Here is a 24,980-nt window from a genome sequence, read left to right as displayed (position 1 = left end):
AGGATAAACAACAACTTGCATTTCCTTTAGTTTTATTTTCTGTTGATTTTATTTTGGCTGTTCTCACAATTTATGTGGTCTTTGGTCTAGTTTCTGTTGCTCGACAGGGTCAGTAGTAAAACAAGTACGAGGTGAGGATGCTATGTAAAATTTGGAGCACAGTTGCTCTTTTCTGGTCCCCCCCTCCTTTCTTCTTTTTTTTCTTGGTCTAGACCTGCTTGTTGTAATGCCTCAGAGACTTCTTAGATCCCTAGTGTACATGCATAGAAAAAAAATATAGTAAAAAAAATTCAAAAGCATCTGCACACTGAGAGAGCCCTGCATTAAGACTTTCTCAATGGCCATAAATCATGGACCAAATAACTTTAATCTGAAATTTCATTAAGTAGTCCTTGTCAGGTAGTAAAAGGAGGGGGATAATGCAGTGGTGTTTAATGATAATTGGTGTTTGGTTAATAAATTCTGCGAGTTCAGATTACGTTCTAGCAGTGGCTGGAATGCTAGCATCAGCAGTGTAACTAAACCTCAAATTGATTAACTCGCATGAACCAGACGCTCACAAAGATGGCAGTGGTCCAAATCAAAAAAAGAGCGAGAGGGGAAGGGGGTGTTGGGAGATGTGTGTTTTTTAGTGTGTGTATGAGAGAAAGACAGGGAGGGAGAGAGAGAGAAAGGGAGAGCAAGCGAGCATCAGGCCGGATGGTGTTGTGTTGCTCTGGTGTAAGGAAATCAAGTCCCCCCGGGCGCATTTTTAAAAGCCTAATGCCTTTCAAATGATGTCATCACATTTTACTCTTTCTCTCTTTCCCCTGCCGCCCTCCCTCTCACCCAATCTCTCTTAATATCTTCCCCCTTTTCAAACTGTTTCCGTCAACTACCCCCCACCACCTTCCTGCTCCCCCCTGTCAGTTATTTGGCTACGGGGAGAGGCCGGTGGGCTTCGACAGGAGTCACGTGATGCATTAGAATAATGGCTGAGCAAGACGCAAAACATCTTGTGTTTTTATGACTGATATGCTTTTTTCCCCCTCTAGTTTTATTTCCTGAAAGTGATATCATACTAATCAAAACCACAGAACGTTTAGAGTGCAAAGTGTGATTGAAAGAGCACCATTAAGAACTGGCAACCCTCCTCCCCCGTTCAACCCGCACCCCCGGCACCATATATGCACACACAGGCATTGGGTTTGCTGTTTATTTTTGCTGTTGTTGTTGATGATTTTTCTTGTATTTATTTTTTTTCCTCCATTAAGAACTGGGTGTGGCCGCTGTAAGGGAGTAGGCAGCCTGCCTTATCCCAAGGGTACCCAAATGAACGCTGACACACACACACACACACACACCCTCACACACACACACACACACACACACACATAGGCACACAAAGATCCTAATCAATTTATGTATTTGTCAGTCAGTCGTTGGGGGCTGCCCTAGTGGCTTATTCCCATGGCAGTGATGCATCGGTCGCTTCAGTGTAAGATCGTGATGACGTGCAGTTGGATGTGAGTGAGGTGTCTTATACACACACTTACACACACAGTGGCACTCTCACACACAGTTAGTCAGAGGGGAAGTGTGTGTACATGAGTGTGAGTGCAGCAGACAGCAGGCAGAGTGACTGATACTCAGCCTGCCTCCCAGATGGCCTGCTCAACTCTGCTCCAATCTGATCTCAGAGCCTTTGTTCTGGCATGTTCCATTACGCCGCCGTGACACCAGTAAAGGCAGAGGGGAGAGGAGCTGGTCTCAGATCAGATACAGCTGAATTATACATGTATTCCTCTTTTTTCCCCTCTGTGATATTCTTGTAGCAGTACAGTCACAGTTCTGCGTTTGTCATGTTTTTTCCTGTGGTAGAGGCAAGTGAGGGGTTCATAGACAACAGACTAAAACTCTTTGGTTGTTACATATTTTTAAATATGTTTTCATAAACAATCTTCTGTGTAACAATCTTTACAATAATAATAATATTTATTTATTAAGCATATTTAATGCCCATTTTACAAAGTGCTTTTCATAGGAAAACAAATTAAAAAATGACATATCCCAAAATTTCATAAAATTAGGCACTTCAAAAAATGAAGGCAATGATACATTCACACCTTTAACCATTGATAGTTGCTAAATATGTACAGTTTTTATAAGTATATATTTTTGTGTCTTATGATGATGATGCCTACTGTCATTTTTCCCCTTTAAAGTGCAAAATTCTAGCAGTTTGTAGTGATGAAAGCGGTACAATTTAAGAATGCTGGACATCAGTATAAAAATGTCAGGTGTCCTAATTGTAAGAAAAGTGAAACAGTAGTAATAGCTGGCCTTTAAAAAAGCCAAATGTTCACCTGTGAAAATCACTTTAATGTTGCTTCTCCTACAGTGAGTCTTCTTTGCATGAAAAAAAAGATGGAAGGTGAGGAACAAAAATCAGTGGTAGGATAGTTAAAGCTGGGTGTCAACAGGCGCACTACAGTCTTTCCTCACGTCACACATCAAGCTGTGAACGATGATGCCTAATATACAGGGTGACCTTCAAAATGTCATAAATGTGTTGTGCAATAAAGTGTCAATATTTGTGGTTATATGGAGCAGGATGACTTTTACAGTAATTGGAACAGCCACATTAAAAACTGTGGATCAGTCAACTGATTAAAGGCAAGCATGCTGGACACCCAGCTAGTATATGGGAATGACGTGCTCTCAAACATGTTTGCATACCTATAGGTGCATGTGTACATACACTCATATCACATGTACACACACTCACAAGAACAAGAAAGCACAAAGTTCTGCTTTACCTTTCTTTGTAGTGAATACTGAATGTGTGAAGCCCATTTATTATTGAAGAGCTGTTATACGCCAGGAGAGCACACTCTCATCCTCTCAGTAGTGTGTCTTCCTCTTACACGTGCACTATTAACCCTGACACACAAGGATGTGTGTGTTCTTTTATGCGTGCGAGACAGTGAGAGACAGACATGCAGAGTGTGTGTATGTGTGCATATATGTGTGTTTGGAAGTGTAGTCTGGTGTTTGTCCTGCTTCTAATCTGTGTTTTGGATTTTTTAATTTTAGCCCCATCTGGGGTGGGCAGGTGGGCCAGTGTCTGTTACACGATCTGGGGACTCTTTGCCAAAAAGGGATCTGTACAGTAGACTGCTCAAAATATGTTTATGAGGAGGCAACTATGGCTACAGTATGGTGCAGTCCTGGAGTAAGCGCTGGGGGAATTGTATTTGCTTTTATTTATTTATTTTCTGTCTACCTGATGTCTTTTAAATGCAGTCAAATGAAATTTTAAAAGAATACAGTCATAGCACATTAGATATACTCACTGGGTACTGAAATTATGCAGGAAATATATTTTAACCTGTGATATTTTACATGCATTCTATATTCAATACAATTTGCATCGCATGTAAAAAATTCCTTGAAAATATAGCAATTTTCAAGTGGATTTAGGTGTAAGATTTTGGTGGATTTTGAAACCCACTACTATTTATAATTTTCTGTTTTAAAACCCACCATTATTAGTTGTCATTTATTTTCATTTTTGGAAGGTCAATCATTGGTCCTTATCACTACGCTGTTATATCAGAGGCAGATTGACTCCGTTAGTAAATAACGGACAACGATGTTGATTCCCCCTCTGTATAGGATTTTCTTTGCTTGTGCATTTTCTCCATTCCTCTCTTTGCTCTTCTTACTCTTTGTGCTGTCACACATTGCTTAGAGTTATGCAAAAAGCGAGCTAATTTTGAACTGAGATCCACAGTTTAACATCTGCTTTTAAAAACCAAACTGTCTCCCAGCTTCTGTTTCCTCGATTGTTCACAGAATTAAAACACACACTTGCCAAGCCCGAGTAGAAGCATCTGGTATTTAGTATCTGTGTATTGTCACAGACTTACATTTAGGTTGCCTTTCAGTTTCAGTTGTGATAAATAGCCTTCAGCCTGATAGCAGTGTTGCTGAATGGAGTTGTGTGTTTAGTGTCACTGTGGAAGAGGACTTGCTGACTTGGGTCTTTCCATTCTGTAAACCTTATTTGACTCCCCAACAGAAGAGGGGTGGAATGGGGTGGGGAGTGACAGAAAAGAGAAAAGATTAGGCTACTGTTAAAAAATCTTCCTTATTGTGCAGCATGGTTGCTCGATTTTGATTCTTTTTCTTTATTTCTGGTTTCGTCTCCTCCTCTCTATGCACATACCAAATCACGCACCAGATTGGAAAATAAATAACATTTTTAACTGTATTTGTGCTTCTTTCGGTCAGACACATACTGACACGCTAAGTAATTTTTTTTTTTTTTTACCATGGAGGCCACAGTCTCTTTATGAGTGTTTATGATGAAATATAGACATGACTGCCACAGACTGGATTTGTCTGTACATTTCATTTCTTTAATGTCAGCAAAGAAGAGGTCGCTGACATTGTTGAGTTTACTACTTCTTGCACTGACTGGCTCATTTACATACCAGTACACATCTCAGATGAATAAATTTTGATACAGAAATTGTAGTTTGCACAAAAAAGAGGAAAGAAAGCACCAAAATCAAAAGAACAAATAATATTTCAACAGAAATTTTTGCTTTGCTGTAAAGTGTCCTGACAGTTTTGCACTGAATGCGGTGATGTTGATCCTTTTGTGCAGTAATGGCCATCAAAGCTCTAAAACTAGTACAGATATTTTTTAATTTATCAGTTTCAAGATACAAGACATATCAAACATCTGTCGTGTATTCCTTATTTGTTTCCTTCAGGTTGTTTTCCCTTTTTTTCCAGAGTGTTTTGAATTTAAATGTGTTGCTTAGGCCTTTAAACTCTGCACATCTTATGACTGTCAGCTCATCACAGGCTCTTAACCTTCTGTACGACAAGGCCATTGTGTACAGGCTGATGATGACACCCTCACCTTAGATTATGCTGCTGTCAACACATTCCCAGGTTGTCTCCACACATCTTTAGATACTTATGCAGAAGGTGATTGTGTTGATAACAGACTGCTGTTCTGTACTAAACTGCGCATCATCGTTTTTTGGTGTGCGGAGGAAGTGGCAGAGGGCGGGGTCAAAACCGTTATCACCCTATCATATCTCTGACAGCTACCTGTCAAAATCAGGTTGCTGCAAGAGATGTGAGGAGATCTTGGGATGCTGACATAGTCCAATTTCTGTGTCTCTTTTTTCTTTTTTTTCTGTCTCAGTGTGCATTGTTAATTTTCACTGTAATCCAGCATATGCGTAATAGGAATGATGATGATAGCAAGGTTAAAAAAAGAAAAACAGAAGGAGAAATGAGAGGCGGCAGTGATGGTGAGAGTGTGTGTGTGTGTGTGTGTGTGTGTGTGTGTGTGTGTGTGTGTGTGTGTGTGTGTTTGAGTTGAGGGGGGTGTATCTCAGGACTATGGTGTTTCTGAAGAAACTGAAAAGCTTATGAACTGTCAGCGTTCTGTCAGCAAGGAAAATAGCGCTGCCCGTGAACCCGTTTGATGCATTTGACTTTGTGTGGTGTTCGCACATTTGAGTAAGGGAAACAAGGGACAATGAGAGACAGTCAGAGGAGAAAGAAAAAAAAAATCTAATGTGCTGTGATGTGTGGAGGGTTGGTTTGAAGTGGCACTTAACACACCTTCCATTTGTCTCTCCCTCTTTGTGCTGTCTCTGTGTCTGCTCCAGATGTTGGGGAGGACTTGGGAAAGGCAGCTGGGAGCATTCAGCCGCCCCTATCCCAGCATCGTGAGCGGAGCCTGGGCTCATCCTCCAAGGATTGCCCCTACTGTGGCAAGTCCTTCCGCACCTCCCATCATCTTAAAGTCCATCTACGGATACACACAGGTCAGTATGTATAAGGAAACCACTTCTCCAGCCAAGCACAGACATGGAGTGCATTTCGCCAGCAATTAAACATTTATTGTACTTCATGCAAAATTTACTTTACTACTTGTACTGACAATCCATCTGGGATTAGACTGACATATTGTTTTATGAATATTGGCCTAATCAGATATTGGAGTCAATCTGCCTCTGATATGATGGATATGATGCAGATTAATTGATTCCATATTAGCTTTGTAATTGATGAATACTGCTTTAGTTGTCTTTAGGAATCCTTAATCTGGATTTATTTTAATGCCAGACTAAAAAGTACTATGTTAACAAACAGTTCTAGACCACTAAATGACAAGAAAGAATGGAAAAAAAGAATCACAATGTCCTGGAAATAAGCATTGCCTTACAACCCAGTGATGCCTGTTCATCAACACATACTATCATTCTTACTAAATTAAAATCATCTTTTGTCCTTCAAATTTAATCCTAGTGATATTTTCTGTGCACTTTTATCAGATGGTGCACTGTCACGTGTTTTCTTCAGCTTGTCATAAAAATGAATAAATAAAACTACTCACAAAAATATATGCATTTCCTGACAGTGTTTCTGACAAGAGGCTTAAGGCCATTGTTATTCTGTGTTTTTTCATACTCATTTCATTGAGCTCTAATTAACACAATAAGGGTTCAGTGTCCTCTGATGACATCACTCAGAGGGCAATTTCACACTCTCTAACTCTGAATAACTTTCAAGCCAAAACAAAGCCAGCCTGTCCACAGTTTAGGGATATGCGTGAGATGACGTGCCTAATAGATTTAGTTTTATTTTTCAGTGATGCATCCTAACCCCCTGAACTGTGTACTTTCTACCCATTCAACTCTCACCAAGGGCTTAGACAGGTCTGTGATAACCCGTTCGCTGGTTGTTGCTGGGAAGTAAAGGCTGCAGTCAGAGTAATGATGTGGACTGTAGACAGTGGCCAGGGTTCTAACCCTCTGCAAGGTATGAACGCCCCACTGACTATCCAGGTTAAAGTCACAATTAGACCACGCAGAGGACACCTTGTAACAAGGACACTTGGTTCTAGCTGGTTTGTCAGTTTGTCTCATAGTGAGTTAGTGTTTCCGCACTGGAACGAACGAAGTGTGATATAAAGACTAATAATGGAGAACATTTACTATAACTAATGTTTCAATGTTAAGGAAAGATTGAGGTATGGTTAGGGTTAGAAAACACTCATCCACAGCCCTTACTTTCCAACTCACTACAAGGACACTGCCTTCTGGCACTGACCATGAATCATTGACTTTGGACATAAATCATAATCATCCTATATTTTTATACTTTTTTCCTAGAGATGCTGGGCTGTTTATAAAATGCTAAAAAACAATGCTCATCAGAATTTCCCAGACACACACTAAGTTACTCTAACTCACAGTAAATATATTTTTCTTGTGGAAGTGTTCTGAAGGTTTCTGTCCTACATTCATAGTGCACAAATATAGTTAAACATAGACATAATCTGTGAAGATAATGGAGAAACAGTCTATGCTTTTCTGTAAATAGGCTTCATCAGTGGACCCCACACAATCATGTGAACACAAGAAAAGAAAATATGTAATTACTTAGAGTAATTACCCTTCTGTCAATCAATGATCCGTACTCCTCAGTTCCTCAAGATGTTCTTGAAAAGATGACTCTGACCATCCTGACCTTTTTGTTAGTTTCTACACTTCACTATCACATAATCCTCGGATGCCAGAAAAGACGCTGAAGCTAAAATACTCACCACTGAAAATGGAAATCCCTTACAGCTAAAAAAAATCAATAACATTTCTTCTCTATTCTCCTTCTCTGTCTCCTTTGCTTTTCTCTTCCTTCTTCGTGCACTTAAAATACAGAATGAGAGACCACCCATACTGTAACCCCCCTTTGCTTTCCTTATTAAGAGTGACATACTGTAGCTCAGATCTGGAAAGGAATTAAAGGAAAAGCTTTACACTGTAGCATGCTAACATGTCTGGTGTATACTCATAATTAGTATTCCTATGTTAAATAGTGCATCCAGGTCACAATGAGGCAGTGGTGGTTTTCCTGGGGCATCTGTTATCTGGTGGTGAGAGAGCTGAATTATGTCTGCTTTGAGTAGTACTGTAAGGATACCCAGGAGGGCCATATTTTATCATGGAGGAGGTGGAGACCTCAACCCAGGCCTGGCACTAATTCATTTGGCAAACACACACACAGACAAGTAGGCCCATCTAATTTCATCCACACTGTATATTTTACATTTATCAACAAATATCTCGAAAAAACAGTAAAGTAAAAGGCTTAATATGGAGCCGTCTTCACCTAGGAGCCAAAGTGAGAAAGGTTAGGAAGGATGTTGTCTTTTGGAATGGAATGTATCTTTGGATGTGGGCCTATTTAAGCACAGCGTTAGCATACAGTTCTACACGTGGAGAGAAAAACAGCTTGATGCATTGCCAGAATGTGGCCTTTAAATCATTCCTATAACCTAATCACACTAGCTCCACTGTGAAACCCTGATTACATCCACCAGATGACTTTTACAGCAGCTAAAGATCCTCTCTGTGCTCTGGTGACAATGTGGAGAAATTCACAGATGACAGCCGAGCTCCCCTTCATCCTAATGCAATGTGAGTGACACAATAGAGTTGCTTACCAAGCCGGTCGAGGCAGTATTGTGCAACGCAACACGGAGATTAATGAGCGACTAACACCAGCTTGAAAGGAATGAAGTGAATTTAAATTTATCCAAAAGTTAAAGAGCTAATGTTACAGTATTAATTTCTTCTTGAACAGTGAGTGGGAAAATATCCATTAGCAAAATTAACCACAGTTTTCTAGGTAGCTAACATTGTGCGGCTGTGGTGCTACAGTGTGGGGCCACAGCTAATGAACACACTGCAGAGGGTGATATTTCATTATACAAATTAATGCTCACATTTTAATGGGAAAGTCACATAATGAATCTAGGCTTCAGTGACAGCAATTAGAGGCCCAGATTGTCCCCTTCTGGACAAGGCACTATTTAGCAGTAAGCAGCTGTGTGTAAAAAATAAAAAGGTCCTCGCTCTTGACAATAGCCACACATAACTTCAGGCAGGGCCACATAACCAATAAGAGTCCCTGCTCACCTTTAAATGAGGAGAGGGGGAGACAAAGAGAAGGAGAAAGAAAAAAGAGGAGAGGCAGGACCTGCCCATGTCACTTAACCTTAACCTAACCTTGTAATCAGGATGAATCAATTGGGACCTGTGATCTCCCTCTCCATTCCTCCCACTCCTTTGCCCCCTCCTTCCTCCCCTTTCTCCTCATACTTTATCTTTCTCCTAATTTTTCACATTACACCTTTTTTCAATTTCTTATCCATCTCTAGTGGCTTCAATACAATGACAAAGCTATATATAATACATTAAGCGTTTCATTTGGTGCACACTTGAACATTCCTGAGTACATAAAATACCTATTTATGGTGTGATTTTTTTTCCCCCTCATCTGGCTGTTTATCCTGACAGTGTAACCAGCACAGCATGCTCAGCTCACCACTAAACTCTTACCTAAAGGATTAGGCTGGCAATATATTGATATATTATATATGAGTGGAGCATCCAGGAAAGTGCTTTTGGTGCTGATCCTGAACTAAATCCTTTAACTTCTGCCAATCTCGAGTCCAACCTGATACTTTGACATGATGCAATCTGCCATAGAGAAGTCTTACTCTGTTCGAGCTTTTGACTGGTACAGAGGTGTTACACAGTGCAGCTTCTTATTTCACAAACGATCTTTACAGGCACCAGCCCGCAGATAGCGCTTTAACCTGACAACAAACACATTTAATTTTGGCCTGTTGTCAGGTTAGTCACAGAATTAACATTAATTAGCAACAGCATTACCTGTCATTAAGGAGAGCAGCACTGCAACTCAAGCAGGCTGAGGTGACAAAACACAGTACAACTCTGAAAAGAAAGGATTGGGTTTTGGCTTGTTTTATTTTAGCCAATACTGATACATTAAAATATGCCTGGATTGACCTAAAATGAATTGATTCTGCTATCAAGTGTTCAAATCCTGATCTTAATCCGCCACAGATCGCCATTATTTTCCCAAAAAACAGTAAAAACTAATATCAATGAAAAACTGTTGCACTGGGTGACAGGATAATTCATTACGGTAACCACTGCAATATACTCTAAGTCAGACCCACAGACACTATTCTTGTGCTTTAAATACTACTAAAACTAAAACTATCCATTAATCTACAGTTGAAAATAGCCCCAAACAACTGTACTATTTACTTTTTTAATTAATATTTGCCAAAAACTACAGATTTACGTCTTCTTTAGGAACGATATGCTTGAGGATGACTGCCAGAAAGACGTAACAAAGAAGTAGTAAAACATGGCTATGGAGAGGTGGAATTTGCTCGTTGTGTTATCTTCCTAGGATTTATTGACAGCAAGGAAAATATTGTGTAATCCCAGACTTATTTTGTAATAAAACGTATTTGCCATTGGGTGGACACATTTAGCCAAAGTCCCTGAGCATCTGTGGTGTCACCTTCCCTTCTGAGGCTGTAGAACTGTTAACCCTGACAGTTTTAGAGGCATTCTCGATTCACCACCAGCCATGAACATAAGCAGATGTACTTAAAACAGATGTAAAACAGCTTCTATCCATTATTCAGCCTCTCAGACATCCCTCTGGTGTGTTTTCCCATCCTTTTGGCCAAGTAGAAATTCATCTTCTAGTATGTCATATCTATTAAGCCATTTTAATTGCCCCTCTGCATAGGTTTTGGGTATTTGTCTTTACTTGTTTCTATGGTGCTGTCACAACTAACACAAAGCCAGATTCAATCAGTACATTCAACCTGAAGTACAAACATACTGTGAAAGAGCAGATCGCAGTTCAACAAGTAGAAGATGAATCATGTATAGCCACAAAGGTGTCACTTAGATGTTTATGAGTTTTTAAAGTCAAAGCTGAGGGAGCTGGAGTGGTGTGTTTATTACACATCTATCACTCACCTATGTTAGGAACAAATGCAAAGTGAAGAAGGACAACAGCAAAAAGTTTACTACTCTATTTTTAACTCCCAAATAGTAATTTCCTGGTTTTGTGTCGGCAGTGATCTGTCATGTGGCTGGGAGGTTGTGCTGTTTGCGCTGATATCAATTAAAAGTGGATTAACGGGTACATAATGACCTTTAGCAGTAAATTGTGTGTAATGTTGCAAGGCAGGATACAGTATATTCCCCAGATGTCACACCAGGCCCCTGACGTATGATGGAGCAGATGTCTTAGCCAGTCCAAATGGCCCTCTAAGACACAAACACACACATATACATACACACAGGCTCAGGCTGACACACATGCATAAACATGTGTTCACACACATTCCAAATGGTGCACACACACATACGTAAACACAAATAGATGCAGAACTGCACTTGTCATCTGTTTCACTCGCTCCAGATATATTTAAATACTTAATTTGAAATTAGAATAAACTGATCACTCTCTGAGGGCATTGGTATTTATTTTCAGTTTGTCTTGCTCTGTAAACATAAAAGGATAGTGTAAAATAAGCAGTCTTTTATGCTTTTTATTCTCATTTTAGACATGTAGCTCATACATTAATCTTTATTTTTCTCCCATGAACATTAACAACCTCTTATAAGGAAAGAAAAGACAGAGGAGGGGAAAAAAGATCAGATCAGTCTAATTTCTGTCTAATTTGGCTTCTAGAATATCATTTTGTCCAGTTAAAGGAATTGAGAATGATCATTTGCATCAGGGACGTTTCCTTATTAAATCAGCACTGAGCCTCTGTTCAGCAGCTCACAGGAGAAACACTTATTGGGTTAAAAGCTCATCTCATATGGTTTATTTTAAATATACTCTTTGCTTCATAGCCGCTCTAGTGTAAGACAAAAGATATCTGTCTGTTTCTGTAGTCAGGTTTATGTGTCTCTGCATGCTCTGTTTTTTGCCCATATTCCTTTTCCCTCCTCTCTTCAGCATTTCTACCTTCAATTTTCTTTTGTATACCCTCCTATTCTTTTCTCTCTTGTATCAATATTGTATTGAGTTGGTGTTTGTGGCCCTTTATTTGAGAACTCTGCAGTAGGTCTGCAGATCGCACAGTCTTTTCTGGAATGGTGCCCTCTAAATAATGATAAATTACTTGAGCAGTATGCCATTTGCTAATTATATCCATGATTTACTACACAGCCCGACTTAAATCATTCAAGCCAGCCTTGCGTAACAATGCCTTTTTTTCTTTTATAAAATGGTTCCATGTGTATAATGTAAACATTTTATGGCCATATTCTCTATATATAGAAAGTACATAGACACAAAACACAACAGTCATCTCTTTTATTTCTTTTTCCACCAATCTACAGCTTTTTTCACACAGTCACTGTTATCCCTGAACCAGAAATTCCACTCTGAGAACTTTTTATGTGTATATATTTAAAAAAATCAAGCTTAGCATTTTTTTCTCTCTCTGTTCATTGTTTAATGAATCTAAATCTGGCCCAGACTCCAAGCCTATTATAATTGCTAGCAGGATGTGTTCTATTTCACCATAAGTATCATTCCAATGGAAGATCCACTTCTGGCAGAATAATGCTGGTGTTATACCATTATCAAGAATATTCATGAATATGGATGTGCAGCATAAATAAATACATGTAAATGTTACACAACACATTCACCCCTCTTTTTCCATAATATAAATCACTTTAGTGAATCTTTTTGTTTTTTATCACAGGGCTTCAGTGCAACAAGCATGTGGTTCACATATGTTGCCTGCACATTTCTTTTTGTCTTTTCTTTTTTTAAATACTCATGGGGTTATTTTTTAGTGTATCAACTATATTTTATTCTCAGTGTACTGCTGTGTGGCAGTAGTAGGGAGATTTATGCTTCTCCAGTTAAACTGGGAACGTCTGAGAAATTGAACTCTCATCATCAAGGCACAGGCCTGACAGCAAACAAGGCCAAAATAAAGGCATGATGACCCTAATGCCGGCACACACACAGATACGTTCATGCACATATGCACAAAAACCCACGCAGAGACCCTAGCCGCACCCTCTGCTCGCGCACACGCAGATAGCATTGAGACAGTTTTGTTGTCAGTTGAAAATATTATCTCTTTTAGTGCACTGAAAGCACCATATGGTGAAATGTTTTTTATGGTGCTGACGTGAGTGATGGCTCACTTGGCGGGGCTGGATCGAGCTGGATCGACCCATATTCAAATGCCTACTCCACACCCCCATCCCAGTACAGACACATGCAGTAACACACACACATCAAGTGGAAGGGAGCTGATGACTGTGGAAATATAACGAAACATGGGACTACTGGTTGAGACAGGAGCTTGTTCATTATCACAATGTTTTGTAGTTTACTTCATCCTGTGCTTTATTTAGTTTTCTAAACTGCTGCTTTTTTTATTTTACTTTTTTCAATTCTTTTCCCTCATCCTTTTTTAAGGCCTTAGAAATTCCATGCATTTTGATGACAACCTCAGTTGAGGCACTTGCCAAATATCCCTTTCATAAAAGTTAATGAAATGCATATCATTTTTGTGAGCTCTACTCTTTTGACCTAATTTTCTTGACCCTAGGGTCCACATTCGCTGCTCTAATAAATAGATTTTGATATCCAGTCAATCTAATAATCAGGTTAATTATTCACTGTTTTCCCTGTCGTTCCCTTTCTGTTTCTTTGTCTCTTTCTTGGCCTCTCAGGAGAGAAACCCTACCGGTGCCCTCATTGTGACTATGCTGGCACCCAGTCCGCCAGTTTGAAGTACCACCTGGAGCGCCACCATCGTGAGCGTCAAAATGGCTCCACCACGTCAGGCACATCCTCTGGCCACACTGCTTCTTCTGACCACAAAGAGGATCATGGGAAGACAACCGGTGGCATCTTTGCCCGACCAGATGTTCTCCGTAATGTTTTCAAGGGAATGCCTTCCAACCTAGACTTCAGGGCAGGTCAATTGCTGCCACATCAGTGGACGTCTGCTGGCATGATGTCTCCACAAGACCGAGATCGTGAGCGTGGAGACCGCCGTTTTGAGTCTGCCTCTTCAGCTGAGAATATGAAGACCGCTGATGTCCCATCCTCCCTAGTTTCAACATCAACACATAGTCCTGCCAGCTTCTCTGACCTAAGCAGGGCTTACCAAAGCATGATGGGAAATGGAGTCCACTTTCAAGGTTCTCTTCAGGCCTTCATGGACAGCTTTGTCCTCAGCTCCATGAAGAAAGATATGAAAGACAACCAGAGTCCAGCCCAGCTCCCAGCCCAGCATTACCATGATAATGGTGAGCCCAAAGCCAAGAGGGCCATTTCAGCTGACCAGGACAGAGAGGATAAGGCTGATGCCAAACAGAACTCAGAGCCTGTCAAACCTGGGTCGCAGTATGAACCCCTTGATCTGTCTGTGTCAGTTCGGCCTGAGTCTGCATCTGGATCTCTCCCTGGATCTTCAGTCACCATTCATGATAATGTAGCATGGCATGGTTGCCTCTTCTGCTCCTTCTCCACCTCCTCATTGGAGCTCATGGCTCTACACCTTCAGGCCAACCACCTGGGTAAGGCCCAGCTGCAGCGGTCTGATGCAGGCAAGGAGCTTCATGGAGAGGCTTCTCCCACCACCTCTACCATTCATTCTTCTAACGCCAAAATCTCTGGTGTGGCCATTGACAAAGGTGGAGACAGAGATGGAGAAAAAAGCCAAGGAGGTTGGAACAACCATATGGACCAGCCCTACAACCCCTTCCAGAGTGACTTCTACAGACGGTTTGGTGACCTGTATGATGGATCCTCGAGGACCAACCAGAGCCTTCAAGGGTATCTTGGCCCAACAGAGCAGAGTCTGGATCCATCTAGTCAGGCTTTTGTAGGAGCAACCTCAGTTGGGGATGATCAGATTGGTGAGAGTGGCTCCTGTGGAGATGCTGAAGAGGACCAGGTTGGGTCAGATGAAGAGGTTGTAAAGGCTGGGGTGCATAGTGCCAGCGAGACCCCCTCAGCCACCCCTAAGAGACAGCAGCAACCTAATAACTCTGATGAAGAGGAAGAGGAGGCAGGAGTAGCTGAGGAGGAGGAGGAAAGAGATGTGGATGGACAAATGGACATGGAGAGAGAGGAAGAAGGAAGTCCAGCTTCAGAACGTCTCCTGAACCATCCTAAACATCTTCAAGATGATTCCTCTATGCCTACAAGGAGTGGAGCTGGTTTGACAACATCCTCTGCCATGACACCACTTTCTCTTGTTCCGCGACCCCAGAACCAAGCCTTGCCACTGGAGAAGCAATGGCAACAGGGTCTGAGCCTCCTTTCTCCCGGAGGTCCTCAAGGACTGTTGAAGGCTGAGCAGCAGACCCACTTAGAGCAGCAGATGAACATGCTGTCTGTCCTCAGAGCCTACAGCAATGACAACCTCCCCACATTCAATGGCCTGGGAAGCGGAGCGGGAGGATCATCCACAGGGGGCATGAAGAGGCCAGATGTGCCTGGTGAGTGTGTTTAACTCCTGCCGGCTCTATAACTGCTGTACAGCTCACACAAAGCTCAAGTCATGAATACACACGTTTCAAACTCAAATTCAATTTTCCATCACTGCATACACATAAACACACAAGACAAACACATATACATTTTTACCCTGACACCCACAAAGGAATCTCAGACACTCACTAAAGGCCTCTAGATTGGCTCTGAAGTGATTTCAGCCTTATTTCAAGCAAGTTTAGAAGCTATCAGCCTGGCGACTAGCTACAGATTAATCTTTATTACACGTTTATATTACTGGGAGAGCAGCGCCTCCCTCCTGCTCCACAGCATGGAGGGAATAACCCTGGATGAGTCAGAGCAGGACCTCAGCTCCCCATGCCATCTCCTTCTCATGTCTCTTAACTATCTTAGTTCTCATAAAGCCAGCTCCCAAAAGCCCATTACTTTATAAGACTCGTCGATCTATGACCCTGTGAAAAATGAACTGTCAACTTTCATGATTCTGCTAAGGTTACAGCCGATCCTTGAGACTGAAGAAGGAAGTCCTTTTTCTTTCTTCTTTCTTTTTCTTTCTTTTCTTTTCTTTCTTTCTTTTTTTTTTTTTTACAATGCTCCATTGCTGTTTAACGGCGGTTGCTGAAATGTCTCTATAGACAGAAAATGCAGAGAATACACAGATTACTTAGATTACTGAGATCACTGTCCTTCACATTAGAAATAGAGACATTTAAATTATTTGGCTATTGTACATTTTTCAATTAGTTTTATTATTTTTTTAGTGTTACTTAGAGTATGGGTGAGTAGAATTCACAATCATAAACTTTTCCTATTTTAATGTAACATTTTGCTTCGTTTCACGTACATTCATTAAGATACCGTAAAAATAGTGACCTCTGATAATGCAGCTACATGTGCTTGTCTGACCTTTTGGACAAAAATATTATCTATTGTCATGGAACCCAGCTTTCATATCTTAACATCCTGAAAAAAATGAAGGCTAACAGATTGACATATAAATATTTATGCAAAATATATATGTATGTGTAGATACAATAGAGAAGCGGCTTTGTATGAGAGTGCCCTACTTATTGTCTAATCAAATGCTTGTGAAAGCAAGCTATGCAATGTGGGTAGTTCCCTTTGCAACTAGGAATGCTTGACATTTATACTGAAGATAAGGCGTTCTCTGTGGAACAAATGCCTTTTTTACATGTATTTAGTTTGTCGTAGTCTGTGTCTGCCATTCACTCTAGTTAGATAACCTAAGAAGTTAATAGTCTTCAAATTCCTGGTCATACGGTCATGTTTCAGATCTTTAGGATGGCACAGATGATAAAAAAATATAAGTTTATAAGACACACATGTTGTAGTTTGCTTGATTATGAATATGAGTATGTTGTAGTATTTAGTATGTCGCCGTATCTTAGATAACTTGCCCTGCCACTCCCATCCTAGTCACCAACTATATTTGTGTAATGTTACAACGATATATGTATCAGATAATATAATACTGTATCCTGTATTGTATGTCAACTAAAGCTCTTACAGGTACTCTCACTGATTGCTAAAGCTTTGTGTGTGTTGATATCTGTGTAGTAAAGGGCAAACTGAATTCACTGTGAACAGAATGATCCTTTGAAAGGAAGATCCTAGAGTGGTGTGAGGGGTCATTCTTACCACATGCTTCCCATGGAAGCTCAAGTTTCTTCACATAGTCCAAAGACGTTTAAGTAAATGAACTGCAGGCTTTTGGTTGCCTATAGGTGTGAATGTGAGTGAGTTTGTCAGTGTTAACTTATTAACCTATAATGGACTGTATAAAATTACCCCCATGTGAACCAATAGCACTCTCCACTACAGCCACAGGAACTGTTGTAATTACTATCATCACAGCTATTGCAAAAACAACTATACATTTACTGTTAGTATAGCTACTGTAACAACAATTAGTTTTACTACTCAGTATTACTACTTATACTGTTATACTACTATTGTTATTTCTACAATTATTGCCATTTTATTTCAGTAAAATTATACGTATCACAACTGAAAAACAGAACAAATGTATTGTGTTGATTAGTTTGTTCTCTAACACCTCATGTTTTACCAGTGAAATATGAAAAACTAGCAATACCTGTGACCAAATAAAGGAAGTGAGTTAAACTGCATAAGTAGCAGCAGAAAATAGCATGAAATGGAAAGGATAGCTCAAAACTGTTGTGAGGCTCGGTAGCTCCTACTGCGCTGGTAAATTTACTGCTATCACTGTTGATACTGCCATTGTTACTACTGTTATTACTAGTACTAGTATACTTATTGTATATGCTAAAACTTGGATAAAAAAATAGTCACTTGGTTCATTGTAAAATGCACTATTACAGCCTCTCTTAATGTGCCCACTTGTAAACCCCTTATGTTGGAGTTCAACCAGCAGCATGAAGCACAAGAGCCACACATTCCACTGTTACTTGGTAGCTGGAGAAGGTGGGAGTAGCAAAGACGCCCATAAAACTCAATTCAGACCAGGCAAAATGTGATTATCTGGAGTGGGTTTGCATTAGGTTTGTATGCAAATACAGCATAAATCATTAATATTGAAATTCTCTTCTGAATATACGGGAACTGTTGTAGGGCACGCACTGCACGTCTGGAGTGGCCGTCTCTTCATTAGTATGCCCAGAGGAGGGGAATAGGGGTACAATGCGCATGAATCTACTTGCACTCTGACACATAACAGATACGAAAAAATACAATCCATACACACATATATCCACACATGTATTCTTAAACCACACCTCCTCAAATTGACCCAGAAATTGGATTTATCAATAAATGTCATTAACAGCAGCAGTGGCCCTGAGGTCTGTAATCAGACAAGGTATCTGGTTACAATATGCTGTGTAAAGATTGATATGAACCCCCACCATTTGCTGTACTGATGTGCTTAACACAATCAATACTTGGCTGGAGTGGAGACCTATCTATAGCCATGCATTATCAAACATGAAGTATTACATTATTCAAACAGTACTGTACATGCCATGTCTGCTTGTGAACATTGCTGCTTACATCATATTACTTACATTACCTCAACTACCTTGTTCATTTAATATGTTAAATGCGCTTTAGATGGCTGAGATTGACAAGCTGGAGAGGAAATGTTGATAGAAGTGTAGGACTTGGATGAGTGTTTGGAGAATTTCGGAGGAGAAAATGGCAGAGCTCATAGCCAAGCACCTCTTGCAATTTGAGAAGTACACTACATAAACAGAGAGTTAGTGGATAGGAGAGAGGGGAATGTTGTATATTCTCACATCAATTAGACCCATCACTCCCAATTTATGAGTGCTCTCACACTGAGCTCTATAGTTCTCCTCGTAAGTGCTGTTGTTTGTTGCTGATAAAAAGTCACCTCCTGTACACACATGAAATGACACTATAAAGACTGTTTTTGTAAATATGAGAGCATGAACATACAGTATATGGCCGTGCATGGTGAAGTGTCACCATATGACAGCAAGAAGCAAGAAGCACAGCAAAAAGGATTTTCCTGGACTGTATGTAATGACTGAAAGTGTTCTGTTAATTTAAGCAATAGATCTTAGTTTACCAGTATTGGTCATTTGGAATAAAAATCTGCACTGATTATTATCATTCATATTTACATTCTTACATTCTAGTACAAACAAAATATATATAAAATATTGACATTAAGCCATCATACAACAGCAATTTGTGGCAAACAGTGACAGAGTGGCTGGTTTGCAGTAGGATACTGAGCAAACTATTTCTTCTGATGTGGGAACTCAGAAAGAAGTCCACTGAGTGAACTTTAAGTTACTGTTTTTATGTCAGAAGGACAAATTATGCTGTCTGTAACACAAAGTCTGAACATTTAAATGTCTAAATATTGCTTTCAATCAATTTAATTGCAAAGTCTTATAATTAAGAATCCACAACAATTACGTTTGGTTATATTTTGAAAACACTGTAATTTATCTTGCCTTTCTTCAGCAGATCCCCGTGACCCTAAATAGGAATAAGCGGGTATAGATAATGGATGGATGGATGTAATTCATCTTGTTACAAACTATTCTGTCTCCCATAGTGTGGCTTTTTTGCAACAACATCCCTTACTTCTGCAGGAGAAATCTATTAGAAATACCAGGTTCTCCACAGAAAGTGGCTTCAATGAACTGGAAATTGGCTAAATTGCTAGCTAGTTGCTTTGAAATAACCATACCAACCTTTGATTGAAAACAAATTATTTATACCACTTCTATGTTGTTGAAAGTCATTGAAGGAAAGACCGATAATATTACTTTACTGTGGTAAATTAATTGGTGTAAAGAAACACACATTTTAACAATTTTATTACAAACGAACTGCTGAAAAGTAATAATCCATGACAATGTTAGCTCATCCATGGGTGATTTTTTTTAACTAAAGTAAAAGTGAAAAGTTGTGCTCGTAAAAATTCTTCCCTAAGGCAGGGCAACTCTCAAGAAAAGCACTTACGAATAGAACAGCTAGAGACGAGCTAAAAGGATGATTGACACACGACTAATAATAAGCCACATAATGGCCTTTTCCCCCTTCTTCAGACAAGAAGCAGACATTTTAGACTTAATGTTAGGTTCATTGCTTGTGCCATAAATGTAAAACCCATTTCAAATAGAAATGAGTTATGAAAGATTTTATTTTACTGTTTTTTTAAGCTTGCTGTGATAGCATTGGCTTTTTTGTCCTACACCTTCTGTGATTGTGTATGTGCCTGTACGTAGGTAAGAAAGTTTGGTTTTCACCTTAAATGCAGTGCTGATTGTCACTAGTGGCCAGTTACCTACAGTATGTCTGGGTGTACACAGTCCACCCCACCTTCACTGTGAGGCATTTGAGCTGATGTCACACTAGAAAACTGTGCTAGAAATGCACAGACTGTACACACACATGCTCTCACACATCTATACATCTGCATGCTCAGGGAGGAGGCAAACATTCAAACACATGCCTGAGTGAAGTGCAGGCCACTGTAATAAAAAGCTGATGTGTATGTGTGTGCGTCTGTGCCTGTGTGTATGTGTGTGCTTGTGTGTGTGTGTGTGTGTGTGTGTGTGTGCGTGTGCGCGAGCGTGTGTGTGTGTGTGTGTGTAAAACAGGTCCTGTAAAGCACTGATGGTAATTAAAGACATATGGTGGGATTGGTGGGCTCGCTGTGAAGCGCAGATGTAGTGGATCACAGTTGGCATTACTGGTGTAATTTTCACTTTCTCTAGTTTTAAGTGGAAGAAAGGTAGGCATAACAAATGAAGTTCCACACATACACACATGCTACTAGATGCACATATGCTGATGTCTGTATAACATAGATATAGTAACCAAATTGTTTGTTTATGCATACACACAAACATTACTGCCACCATATTGCACATTACTAAGCCTGTATTTATCAGACTGCTAAAAGTGAATAGATTATAAACTGAATGATAATATTAAAAGCTTCTTTTTCACTACTTTTCAAATATTTAAGAATTAAAGTTTTTTGTTAGATTTCTTTTGACCTAAAATACTTTTAAATGGAAGAGAACCCCAGGGCTTCTCACTTATCAAAGGATGTGATGAAAAGACATGTTAGCTGAAGCAATGTGTAATTTAAATATTTTAAGCTGCTATTTCATTTGAAGATTTCTTTTGCATTTATCAAGGTTGCAAACACCACTTCTACAAACAATAACAATATGTAAGGATTTTATTAATGAACAATTGGGTAAACCTCAGGTAAATGCTTGTGTTTGGCAATTTGAATGAAGGCTAGGGCACAAAAAAACTGTTAAAACAGAAGGATAACACACAGACTGACAAAGACATGGGGGGCTTTAATATAAGACTTTGTGCTGTAGCTCAGTGGTTCAATCTAATCTGGATTTATATATATATATATATATATATATATATATATATATATGTGTGTGTGTGTGTGTGTGTATATATAGAGGAAGAATTTGTTGCCACTTTAGTTGCCAACAGTGTCAGTGACCATCACTTTCTCCACACACACTGCTCTGTATGTCTGATATAAGCTAACCCACCTGCACACATATACACTAACTCTCTCTCTCACACACATAGACAGACACGCATACACACACATACACCCACACATTTAAAACTTGTGATAATGCAAAACCCGGTAATTGCCAATAATACTGTCCTCATCAGGTGGTTAATTACCATGAATTTGGTTGCTGTTTGTCTCTAGCAAACATGTGCATACACACACATAAACACTCACACAAAATGCTTTGACAAGTGGAAACGGGCTGGAGTACTTATTGCTCCCAGACACCCCTGTGTTTACTAATGAGCTAGACAGATAGCTTACCTGTATAGGGGTAATTATTCTGTATACTTAAAAGTAGGTCTGGAAGTTCAGAAAGGTGTCACCTGAGAATCCTAAGCCTGGCAAGCTGATTTTAAAGACAGTACTAATACTGAGGATACAAAAAGGCTATAAAGGTATAGTAGATGAACTATGTTGTCATTATTTATCATCAATCATTTTACCAGTAGGTATAAGTGCAATAGCTAAAATTCCCCTTTATGAATACACAAACTGGGTAAACCAGGTTAACTTATACATTCTTGACATACTGCTTTCATTCAGGCTGCATTGTATTTTTAGTTTCTCCCCATGTTCCAGTTCTGTATAGACAGGACTATAAGGGCACACAGCAACATATATCTATATATGGTTTGCATCCTTGGAAACATCTGCCAAGCTCTTGTTGCACGCTGTCACATCTTTGTTTCTTTTGTATTTGACTTCAGTAATGCTGTTAGCTTCAGTAGATTAGACTGTTCAGTGATTCTTCCAGTGATCAATCATCACTGTGAACTGTCTTCTGGTGACACCCATGCGAAGAGCAGCGCTGTCATTTTTTAGTTAAAGGAGAATTTTGTTCATTAAGTAAAATGTCCTTATTTTGTAGCTTTATTGGTTATGTTAAGGTTGTGCATACCAAAATAGTTGCCAGGTTCTGGGAAAGCTGCAACATTGCTACTACATGAGCAGTTATGTAATCGGAGATGTTTTCATTGATATTATCTGAATGCAAAACTGAAGGTGAGTACATTCAAAACACGGGCATTCATTTTGAAATGCACTGTAAAACTACACCAAATGGTGAAGGTCCGACCTGTAAAGAGGAAGCTGTACTTATTTATAAAAATAATTCACACTCTGACACAGTAATTAGTTACACAGCAATCTGCAGTTTACTATCAGCTATCATTAGCAAACGGTCACATGAGACCAAGTAAAATTTTAGCAGCAAAACTTGTGTGTATTAAGCTGAGCAACACTGCACTGACAGTATGTTTGTCTATTGGTTTACTGTCCACATTCCCAGATCTTTATTAACTGACTGAGTATATTCCTATTCATATTGTTAGAAATTATATCCACAAATACAGAAATAGGATCGAAATTGTAATATCCTATTAGAAATTCTGGCTGTATTATTTATTTATTTGAAAATGCCCTCCATGGTCAAATAAATTGTAACAAATGACAAAAAGATTGTCCAAGTTTATAATTCAAGGAAAATTCATCAGTTAAATAATTTATTTGTGGCAGATTCAAATGCAGGTTGTAACCTCAAATTGACCAATATCTGAGTGACTGTGCATGGAAACTGAACCACTGATGTTTCTCTGCTCAGACCAAAGCGAGTCCACCAGTGGTCCTTCTTAGATCTCTGCATTTCACTTTCCCACACTCCAGGATCCTCCCTTTTCTTTATCTCTTGCTCTCTGGCTTTCTTTTTCTCCCTGTTGCTGGAGGGCTCCTCTGGTGATTAAGCTGTCTGGAGGCATGTCTGTCTTTTAGTGAGAAAGAGAAGACAACTGCTGGCGATACACTTCGCCCAGCTCTCATTGGTGCCTCCGCCATGCCGAGATGACAGCTTTGACGGCTGTTGAAGGCGAGGTGATATTTTACATGTGCAACAATATTACGAGTTTAACTTGTTCAGAGGTGAATTATCACCTTGCCACCCAAAAGTGCAAATAGTGTAGTTTTCAAAGACCAATTAAGTGTAATAGCTGCTGTCAAGCCTCAAGGATGGTACCTGTTGCTTTCTCTCTCTGCCTCTCTTTTCTCCTCGGCAGATGTGATAGCTCTAAAAATATTTTCCCCTCGCTAATTCCCCAGATATCAACTGCTGCGCCTGCTGAAAGGTCCTTTTTGAAAAGGCTTCATATTCTTCCCATGATCCTCTCACAGCCATCTTCAATAATACCGCTGATGATATTGGGCACATCACGTTTCCTGGAAGTAAAGTGCAGTGAATGAAGGGCAGTATCGAGTTGTCCTTGATAAGGAAATGGAGACAAATGCTGGATGATTGCAAAGTTACATGACAATTATTCTATTCATTTAAGTAACAGGATGGGGAAACAGGAGTGAAGACAGAGTGGGAGCCAGGAGGTTCAAGGGAGAATACTTTTATACATTGTGTGCATGTGTGTGTTCATGTACAAAGTGCCTACACAATAAAAAAATGAATAAATAAAAAATATATATACATATTAATTAATTAATATATAATCTCTGTCTCTCTCTCTCACTCTCTCTCTCTCTCTCTCTCTCTCTCTCTCTCTATATATATATATATATATGTATATATATGCATTATATACATATGTACACAAGTTTGCTCCCATGCACTCATAACCATGTTACTGCACATTTTATTCAATACTGCAAAACATGAAACAATGGGTTATAAATTGGCCTTCCAACTCGATATATTTGACATGATCTGTGCTTCCCATCTCGTTAGTTTGCTGTTTGTTTTTATTCTTCTCTGACTCCTGTAGACTTTGTTCAGTTTGAGTTGCTCCTCTTAAGAATGCAACGTTCCCTTCCCCAGGCGCCCTAGAGATGTGAAGAGGACGCCTCAGAGGAGTTGTACTCATAAAGCTCCTCATCCTCCAAGGGAGAGACAGAGAGAGACAACAGAGAGAGAGAGAGAGAGAGAACAGTTCCACCAGGCAAAGACATGCAGGCATAATAACTACACTTACATAGCTAGTCGACACATAATGAGACAATGCAGCAGTAACTTCAAGGAAAAACAGATATATAAAAAACAACAGAGAGCAAGAGAGAGAGAGGAAAACTGGGGGCTGGGTGGGGGGTGGGGGGTAAAAAAAAATGAAGAAACTATGTCAACTTTTATTTCCTCTGTTATTCCACATCAATGGAGGCATGCAGTGATACTAATAAAAACAAAAAATATACACAGGTATAGACACATAGGCAGCGAGTTGGCGTGTTTGAAAAGCTCTGTGGCAATTAAGGACAAATAACTTGCATTATTTCCTGTAGTGAAGGATGATCCCGACCACTCGCTAAAAACATGTTTGATTTAAACATCAAAAAGCGCTGAGAAACAAATAAATAAGACTCAAATAAACAATGTTGCGCTAGGAAAAAAGACAGCAAGAGAAAAAACACAAACCGCAGGGGGAATAAGAATAAGAATAGCGAGCATCGAGACAAATAAGCCAGCAAC

At 39.7% G+C, this 24,980-nt stretch overlaps 1 protein-coding gene across 3 annotated transcripts in view; it reads left to right on the top strand.

The window, feature by feature from the left end:
- znf536 (zinc finger protein 536) overlaps positions 1–24,980 on the top strand; it is a 133,325-nt gene that overhangs the window by 57,093 nt on the left and 51,252 nt on the right. For all 3 annotated transcript variants that reach the window (XM_026294156.1, XM_026294155.1, XM_026294157.1), the window contains 2 exons: positions 5,679–5,837; positions 13,626–15,404. In XM_026294156.1, the coding sequence (XP_026149941.1) occupies positions 5,679–5,837; positions 13,626–15,404 (1,938 nt within the window). The remainder of the gene's footprint in view (positions 1–5,678; positions 5,838–13,625; positions 15,405–24,980) is intronic.

Source organism: Mastacembelus armatus, chromosome 3, assembly GCF_900324485.2.
Source record: "Mastacembelus armatus chromosome 3, fMasArm1.2, whole genome shotgun sequence".
NCBI classification, from domain to species: Eukaryota; Metazoa; Chordata; class Actinopteri; order Synbranchiformes; family Mastacembelidae; genus Mastacembelus; species Mastacembelus armatus.
The sequence above is the reverse complement of the archived record's forward strand: the minus strand, read 5'-3'. Positions and strand labels throughout refer to the sequence as shown.